The sequence below is a fragment of the Kryptolebias marmoratus genome, linkage group LG8 (genome assembly GCF_001649575.2).
Source record: "Kryptolebias marmoratus isolate JLee-2015 linkage group LG8, ASM164957v2, whole genome shotgun sequence".
Classification (NCBI taxonomy): domain Eukaryota; kingdom Metazoa; phylum Chordata; class Actinopteri; order Cyprinodontiformes; family Rivulidae; genus Kryptolebias; species Kryptolebias marmoratus.
Genome location: NC_051437.1, coordinates 16932518 through 16942259, shown reverse-complemented (window position 1 = coordinate 16942259; position 9742 = coordinate 16932518). Strand labels below are relative to the sequence as shown.

At 40.0% G+C, this 9742-nt stretch overlaps 1 protein-coding gene across 1 annotated transcript; it reads right to left on the bottom strand.

The window, feature by feature from the left end:
- Positions 1–4991: 4991 nt before the first annotated feature.
- cbx5 (chromobox homolog 5 (HP1 alpha homolog, Drosophila)) lies at positions 4992–9637 on the bottom strand. The gene is made up of 5 exons (XM_017414983.3): positions 9492–9637; positions 8794–8977; positions 8474–8711; positions 7581–7681; positions 4992–6481 (listed from the first exon to the last, which is right to left on the bottom strand). The coding sequence occupies exons 2-5, from the start codon at positions 8919–8921 to the stop codon at positions 6340–6342; spliced, it is 609 nt and encodes a 202-aa protein (XP_017270472.1). The 5' UTR covers positions 8922–8977; positions 9492–9637; the 3' UTR covers positions 4992–6339.
- Between the last annotated feature and the right edge of the window lie 105 nt (positions 9638–9742).

Here is a 9742-nt window from a genome sequence, read left to right as displayed (position 1 = left end):
GTGTCACAGATCCCCTGAGTAAAAGCGCCCTCAGAAGTACAACATCTAAGGCACATTATATTTCACCAAGACTCACTCGTGAATTAGCGTGCAGACCATCCACCTAAGTTTTATTATGAATGTGTTTACTGCTAATCAGTGTAATGGACTAGACTAATAGAGCTTGAATGTGTGTTTAACTTATATATTCTGTGGGCCTTGAGAAATGACAGTGCTCTTACAAGGATGGGGGTAGTAATATTGAATTATAAAACCTATTCAAGAACCTGCCAGGAGCCCCCTTATCATGTGCAGTGTAACATCTATGCCTTTTTTATGTGTTAGATTTGTTATGCAGCATGGCTTTATAAAGTATTTATCACAGCTTTATAAGACACTAAAATCCTAATCAGGAGCCTGCTCTATCAGCAGAGCAGCTCATATCGTATTATTAAGATTTTTTTTTCTTTTTCTGAGGCCTGGGTATAAGCCTAGCAGCATTTCAAGTTCTGCCAGAACTCGCTCTTGCGGATCAGTTGATACGAACCTCAACATCTCCTCTTGAAATAAATACCACAACAGAAAATCAGAGGGATTTCATGGCCTCTCTGAACTCTAATCCTGGATAGAAATAGAAACGACTGAAACTTAATGTCCATTTGGCATTATGTAACTGCAGAGTTCCTCAGCACACAGATGTGATTTTTCACAGCTGGACTTTACTTACTTGGTTTTAAGTCTTGCATATACTACCTCGTACATATAATACTTCACGTTAATATACAGTGTAACATTAGATAGTTTACAGCCCGTCTCTGTGTCAAGGTTGGCTGGGGCTAGGGGCACATGCAGGCGGGGAGAATGTGGTGGTCAGCTTTGGGTCAAAAAGACAGTCGAAGCTCAGGGCTGGCAGGAAGCCAGCATCTGTACGTGTCTGCTCTGAATGTTAATGGATTAACGCTTGCCACACATACAGCCAGGCTGGGGGAAACTCAAGATGACTTTTAACGGTAAAGGCCGCCAATAAGTCGCCATCATAAATTCAGGGACACATGCTGTCTGTACCAGCACGGCAGCCGGGTGTGTTTCCTCCAGGCTAAGGGGCTATGTGATGGGGGGAGCAGGTGGGCTGACCTTGCCTCCCCCCAGCCTCTCAAGATATGATCAGAGTATGCTGGCTGCTATGGCCTTGCTGAATAAGAGAGCAGGGTTATGCATGCAGTTTCCCTTTTCTAGTCTTGCTGATTTTGTTTGTACACAGTGTTTAAACCTAGACCCTGCAGATTTAGCATTGTCTAACACAAGAGAAGGCCATTTTCTGACAAAATGTTTCTCTTAATAGCTTTAAGCAACCAACTTAAGCTTGTCTAATGTGAGTTTCCACATGGCAAAGTGAGCTGTCAGAGTAATACTTAGACACTGTGCAGCGACAGCCCCAATTGCTATGTGTAATTTAACAGCAGGGGGACAATGAGCTAATCTTGCAGGAGAACTTATACTACCAATTTAAAATCAATAAAGATGCATTGTTTTTTTAAGGACTTCCACTTGAGCCGTGCTGTAAATAAGAGCTTGGTTTGAAGCACATTTCATTGGGGGTCATTTTAAACCCATTGATAGATTCTACTGCAAAGTTTCACATACATTTTGACACTAATGTACCCAATTTTTCTTAATCATTTTGTTGTTGCACTGCGGGCAATTAGGTATATTCATGTCAATGGATGATTTCTAGCCATGTATTGATGAAGTGAACTGCAAGAAATCATTAGCTGCGTGTTTTGAAATAGTTGAAAGCAAAACAAGTGACACAGGCCTGGGAAAAAAAGTTATGGTGTTGGAATTTGTAATCCAATTATCTTATTCTAGTAAATAAAACACTGTGCTGTGTTTTCCTATGATTTTCTGTCTCTATCCACCACAGACTTTGCTTAATGTCTTCAATCTTTTTTTGCTCTCTCTTCTGTGCAAATTAATTTATGGTCTAATTACAAGACAAGCCTGCAGATATGAAGGAACACAAATCACTGGTCCTTACCAGATGGCAGAAAAACGGCACAGGATAATTGAAAATCTAGAAGTGGATCAATATTTAGAAGCCCAAGGTTACACGAAGTGTGACACTACTATTAACATGGAAATATGATGCATTACATCCACAGGCAAATTGGCTGCTGTTTTTTGATGTTAAATGAGTGAAAAGCATCTTGTCCTGGTTTCCCAATAATGGTAATTTTAAGCAGGCACTTTTCTTCCTCTCACAGCCCCAATCAACCAGAAACGTACTGGCTTTGTTTCATGTGCATACCTGCAGCCACGTTCACACTCGCTCGCTCTGCTGGTCAGTAGTAGGTCTCGGGGTCTCCTTTATAACACAATGTACCGTGAAAGCTGGAAGCCACACCGTGTCACAGACCATCTCTGGCCCACCCAACCCCTCTCTACAGCATTTACCTCTGGCCTGTTAAAAATGATATCAGTGCATGGAGGGCAAGCATTAGCATTTGCATTTTATTGGAAGCACAGAGATTTAGAGCAGAGGATATATCAGCTCTGAGCAGACAGAATTAGTTAACAATGCATTACCTGCCTTTTATGGCAGCTATAACTCTTACCCCCTGGTGGGGAGAGGAGATGAAGGGAGGAGTGTGGAGGAGGAGGAGGAAGAGGGGCGATGGTGAAGGGGAAACACAGCCAGCAGAAGGTTGGTGGTTAGAGCTGTGGCGCAGAAGAAAAGAGGGGGGCATTTAGAACGTAAAGGTTTTGTCTATGGTGCTTCGCTGCACATTAAGTGTGATGGCCACGCAAATTAGAGCATCACTTTGCAATCACCTTCATACAGCTCAACACTCAGTGCAGAGGGAAGATAAGCCAGTTGTCATACATTTTTATCTAAATGCAACAAGGAAAAGGAGACACAGCTGTTGGGCAGCTGTGCTCACATGATCCCAGAAAAAAAAAAAAATCCCACTTCATGTTGTCAATCTTCAGTTTCTTTATGTTTTTTTGTTGTTGTTGTTGTTTTTCTCAGTCCACTGTGTCATGAGTTGGGGTCATCACTATGAAAGCACATTTATATGTTTGTTGTTTTAGTGGTATCCTTGAGCAAACTGTAACTTTGATTAGACCCACTGCGTCAGTCCCTTTCCCTCACCACAGCTGCACAGTAGCTCCTACGGCACTCATTTATTGTAATGTGCTGCAAGACGACCCACCTCTGCTGTGGGCTATACCCCGTGGAACTCATTTGCACCAGAAGTTAGTGGCGGAGGGAGTGTGTTTGAAGTGCAAAAAGCCTGTTGCGAATAAATAAAAGAATTTACAGCAACACATAATCGCCACCGAGACATGAAATACAACACTTCGCAAGACACGGACGGACAAAAAAAAATAAATAAAACAACATGCTGGATTTCCAGACATGTGTTAAGAATATCAAGAGGTAGAGAAGAGCAATGTCCAAAACTGATGAAATGTCTCCTGACATGCCAAAACCTCTCAGTTAAGCACACACAGCTTTCAGTTCTTCCTCACGTAAACACATTCATTTGCAGCACAAGATCCGATTTTTCTATTACCTTCATTGATGTTTTATTTTGTTCTCTCCTGTAGCTTGCACGCTACGGGGTTTCTACATCTATGTTTACCATGCATGTCAGTGGCAGGAATCCAGTGAGCACCACAGAGGTTTCCCCCACCAAACCTATTGGCCCGGGTTTGTCAGCAGACAGCTCCAGGCTCCATAAAACAGCCTGCTGCTCTCTGCCTTTGCCCAGCTTAATGGTCCCAGGGGCTGGATATTTACTAGTGACCTTTGCATTCCATTTGGAGAGTAAAAGCCTTTTTTGCGAGAAAAATTCCATCACTTTCGACATAGTCACTGAGTCGATGTGCCTGCGTGTGCATATCAGAGAAAGATGCCATAAAAGAAAGAAAAAAAGAATAAATAAATAAAAAATAGTCACTATCTGCCATTCTCTGTGATATTGTATTTGGTTCTCATTGCAAAGGCATAAATGACATTTGATGTTTAAAAAATGAATTTGGATGTAACTATCTGCTCTGTGTTGGCATGGTAAATCCATTTGGGGTGTATATATCACAGAGTCTAGGTTCTGAAAAATATGAATATAATGAAAAATAAATTAACTTTTGCATTTCTTTTCTTAGATGAGAAAACACTTTAATCACCATATTACAGATTTACATGCTTTTAACGCACTGAGTTTTTTAATAAAGCTGTGTTGCTTTCACTCACAGGTATTTTTGCAGCGTTTCATTATTGCCTCACTGCTCTGGAACTGATCATGCACGAACCAAAACAACCCACTGGTTCACATCCAACCTTAGCTGTGAGTCTCACCATTTTTATCCACTTAGATTTGAGCATTAAGGGCAACTCAAATAAATAAATAATCTTAACGTTTTCCATGTGAGTTCTGAAGTCAGACTGTTAAAAGTTTAATCTAATCTGTGTCGGTTTTAACACTGAGCTTGTGAAGCTCCACATGACTTCAGTAGATGTTAATCAGAGCGTAAGATGAATCTTTGGCCTTTGAAAAAAAGAAAAGAAAAATCCTATCACACAAACAACAAACCGAGTTGGTTTAGAGATAAACTTTAGGCGTTTGAACCTAAACTAGGCCTATAGGTTTTTACAAAAAATAGGTTTTACGGCGATATTAATCAACAGCGCCATCTGCTGGGTAATGACAACTAGCGCTCTTCAAAACTATTTGGTTAAAATATCTTAAAAGGCTACAAATACACTTTGCTTCAGTACTTGTGGCTTTATAGGTTTTAATTTGTTCAGAAAACTATTATCAGTTATCAGCATTAATGTAATACTTTTGATCCATTTTCTTTCTTTCATCTCATACTTTATGTATATATATATATATATATGAATATATATATATATATATATAAATAAATAAAATATAAATAAACAAACACACACACACTTCCTTATTCATATGAGCTACTGAAAGAACAGAAACCAGACAGGAACATAAACATTGAAAATGTTTATTAAAAGGGTGCTACAGTACATGTAACATTTCTTTGACGCAAGAAAACAACTTTTAAAAAAATTCGGCTGGAGTTCAGCAGAAGGTTTTCACTACAGAAAGGAAACACAAAAAATGCCAACTAAGCAATACCGAGGAACTCGACATGTGGGTTAGACGCATCAACTGGGAAATGAATGTTTGTTCAGAAAGCCACAAAAAGAAAGTCAGTCTGTTTTTACTAAATGTTTGTCCAAAAATGGTACGCTTGAGCACACAAGACTTTTTTTTTCTAAAATGGAAAACACTTTTTTTCTTCATAAAAACTAAAGATACTGACTGAGCCATTAAAAAAACAAATTAAAATATTTAGGTCTGTAGTTACAGTTGGTCACAAAGTCGAGATGATTTTATTTCTTTAACCACAAGGTGGCAAAGACCAGTCGTATCTGTGAATATTGGTTTGGTTTCTTGTGGACGGTGACGATTGTCTAACCAGGTAAATTTATAGAACCAAAAATAACACTTTGCTCAATGAAAAATGCACAGAGCTGAGTAAAATGTTTTATTGTTTTCCTTTAACCGGTGATACTGTAAAGAAATTAAAAAATAATCACATTCATATAAAGAAAAAACCTGGGACGTAAGAAAAAAACAAAGTATATATATATTTATATAAAAAAAATGTAATGATACTAAGAAAAGACAAGATTTTAAATGTAGTAGTTATATTCTAGTAGAAATAATGGAAGTGGGGAAAAAAAAAAAATCTACAAGACAGTAGTTTAAAAAAAAAAAAAGAAAAGAAGGAACGATTACACAGACAGGAAAGTGTTGTGATGATTGCTTCCTGGACTTCAATACTACAGTTTTAACTTTTTTGTTGCATTTTTATAAAAACATGATGTCTTAAAATCAACATTGGAACAAATTCCAGGCATTAAAAAAAAAAGTTTGTACCATGAATCCTATGTTAACACTTTCCTTACTGAGATAATCATATCCCTTGAGCACTAAAACATGTCAAAATATATATTTAAAAAAAAAAAAAAAAAAAAAAAAAAAAAAAGTCACAAATACAAGACAATACAGTAGCAACTTTCCCCAGTAGCATATCACCCTCATCCACTACAGCTTCTACTCCTACGTGATGGATCCCTCTCAGCAGCCTGGGCCATTATGTTCCAGTGGGACATGGATGGAGGAAAATGCACAATAACCGTGTCTGCCGCCTTTGTGTCGTCATCGAACATGGTATAAAAGGCGAGGGATGGGAGTTTCAGGTGTGGGAAAAAAAATATCTGACTTAAGGTAGTCCCTGCAGTGGAGGTTTCTTCCGGAGGTGATACACTCACGCACTGACGGCATCCTTCTCCTTCTTGTCACTGTCTTCGTGCCAGGTGAGGCGCTCCTCGTAGAAGGCTATGACAATCTGCGGGCACTTATGATTGGCCTCCTTGGCAAGCACGAGATCCGCCTCGTCAGAGTCTTTCCTGCAAGACACGGTGTAAAGCGTTGGTGCTGCACAACATCGTTACGCGCCATGTCACGGGCCCGAATAATAAATTTGACCAATTTAAGGACAAGAAAGAATACACATATCGTAGAGGATCGTGTTAGTGTTCAAGTTATTAGCTTTACATTTTTCTTTTTAAAGTTGGAAGAAATAAAAACGTGTCACCTAACATTTTTCACTTTTACATTCCTACTGAATTTACCACACATTATGTTAAAATATTTATGAAACCTGAGCCGTGTTACAACCATCACCTCAGCAATGGACTTTAAACAGGCACAAGTGATGATGTACTACATGTATAAATTTAGATAATATGAAATTACATAAAGTTTTATGATGTGGCTCACTGTTTATATGGCTGGACAGCTATTAGTGCTGCTAATAAGTAATTTGCCAGCAGAAATGACACAGTAAAGTGCCATTTTTAAGAGTCATGGCATCCCATCTCAAACGCAGTCAGAGAACAGATTCCAAAGGGTAACACTGCAAAAATGGAGAAGGCAACAGTGACACACCAGAAAAACAATGCGTAACACCTTACTCAAAACATGTAAGAGCCAGCAACTATTATTATTATTATCATCATCATCGACATCTTAGACTCCATCCCTTTCTTTTACAAACAGTAGCAGTCCTCTAGCCATCAAAGTGGCAAACAACACTACTCCTCAATCTTCAAAAGACAGGGGGCGCTATATTCCTGCAAACTGTAACATTTGGCCAAGAGGGGGAATTGGATCTTAGATTTATCTAAACAACTAACTTTTCTTGGGAATGTCCAAAAATAGAAAAGCTGCAGTCCAAATGACATTTATGGTGCAGTAAACTAAAAGTCGGATACAAATTAATTCCAGTGCCGTCTCACATAAACAATACGTCAAAAAGAGGCCGTGTCCTCATGTAAACACAAGCGTCTCAGACGAATCTTTTTTTTTTGTGAAAAAAAAAGAGTTTAAATATGATTATAATGTCATTAAGTGCATTCATTCAGAGATTAATAGGGTTTAAAAGGTTTCATTTAAAAACAGGTGGTAATAACTACCACAGTCACAATTGTCATAAACAAAACTTACCACTTCATGAGGAACATTAGGTCCCCACATGAGTCAGTCGCTCCAATAATCTTCTCTGGCTCAAGGCCCCTCTCAAAGCCACGTGCAACTAGAATTTCATCCTGAAATAGACAAAAATGCTGAACTTAGTAAAACGAGAGAGGGAAAAAAAATTGCACACATATTTAAAGTAGCGATGCAGACTGTCTTGTTTTAGTTAAATGTTTGTTCACATGCTGACCTCAGAGGTATTCAGACTGCTGATTTAGGTTGTTGCTGCTGGGTGAACATGGATTTTATTTTGTTTTTTAAAGAGTTTTTAAACATTCACAAGATTCCCCACAACAGGCTTTTCAGCTTTAGTCCTCTTTAAGGCAGCAACAATCCAGATTTACAGACAACTGAAGGGTTGTTGGCTGGATCAAATCAACTTAAATCCAGTTACCAGAACTGAAAGGGCAAAACAAATATCCAGCACATCCAACTATCAAGCCTCATCTTCAGAAGCGCAGATGAGCAACACTTTATAATCATCTACGCAATATTAGTATAGAAAAGAAGCGATTAGACTGCAATAAATCGTAGTCCGTCTATATTTCAAGTACAATGAATTCATGTTCTTTCTGCTGATAATATAGCTGGTCAGTCCAACAGAATTGCTGGCCTTGATGTCCACACTTGGTTTAGATAATAGTGTTGACATAAGAGAAAGTAAAAAAATGCAATATTAACCGATAATGACGTTCATCGCAAGTTTCTCCTAATATCGCACAGCCCTAATTTAAACTCAGTCCTTGATTTAAGAAATGGGACACAGTTTTGCCTTTCCAGAGTGAAACATACAAAAACTCCCACGCAGGCGATCAGTGCCATTTTAAGTTTGAACTATAAACACAGCCGCTATGTGTTTTTACCTCCTTCTTCTTCTTGGGCTTACTAGCACCCTCCTCATCTTCCTCCTCCTCCTCCTCCGAACCTTTCTTCTTTGAGATGCTGGAATCTTTGGAGCGTCCAGAGGAGCCTGTGCTTGGTTTGCTGCCCCCACTGCTCGGCGTGGCACTCCCACCGCTGCCTTTCTTGTAGGTCTTCATGAACTCTGAAATAAGCTCGGGGCAGTCCAGGTTCTTCTCTGGCTCCCACGTGTTGTGCTTGCTGGGGAGGATCACAGGACAGGTTGGTACAGTAAATAAACAAACGTTCACCGTCAGACCAAACGGTGCGGCTTTTGACTTACTCGGAGTATCCTTTCCACTTGAGGAAGAACTCAACCCTGCCCTTTACCACCCTCCTGTCCAGCACCTTCTCCACGACATATTCCTCCTCGTCAGATGAGGACTCCTCGTCGCGAGACTTTTTGCCCATTGCAAAGTTTGGTGCTTAACAAAGAGCTGTTACAGTAACAGGCCGATGGCACTTCCCTGTTCGAGTAACATATACACAGGCATATGTTAACAACACTGGACCCACAATTCTCACGAATATCCATTAAACACAACATATACGGCCACGTATTTCTTCTAAACAGATCTGCATTCGAAGCAGGCACTAGCTGCATTCCTGTGTGTCTAAAGGTTAACTTTAACAACGTGGTTAGACGTGTATCAGTAAAGGCAATCGCTGCATCGTCTTCAATTTAGTCTGCAGCAGGCTCAACATAGCATGGCAAATGTCAATTAAGAATAAAAGCTCCGTGCTCGTTTGCCGTCATTTGTCGAAGCTGGCAAAACGGTGCACCGTCAAACTGCTTCGACATAAAGTGCACAAAACGAACACTGAAACGACGAATATGATGTCGTCCTGAGCTAACCCTGACTTGCTAACGCAGGTAGCCGAGAAGCTAATGCGTGACTGACCGTGCCGCCGTCAAATATCAAACTACAAGTCGATACTCGCGAAACCATAAATCACAATCATAGGCGAACTGTTACTTACCCCGTGGACGTACAAACCAGAGAGTTTAAAGCGCTAACCGCTGCGACGTGCCTCGTCTGTCGTGGATCAGCGGCGAGGCCGAGGCTGGGTTAGCATGTAGCCTGTAACAGATAAAGGGGCTGTGCGCAAAAAGCGCGCGTTAAAAGGCGCACAATGAACGTGCCCGCCCCCCGAGAGCTGAGACCGACCGTGTTTGTTTAGAAAACACAAGCTGTGGTTTCAATTTGTCTGCAAGGTTTTAAAGCAAGATT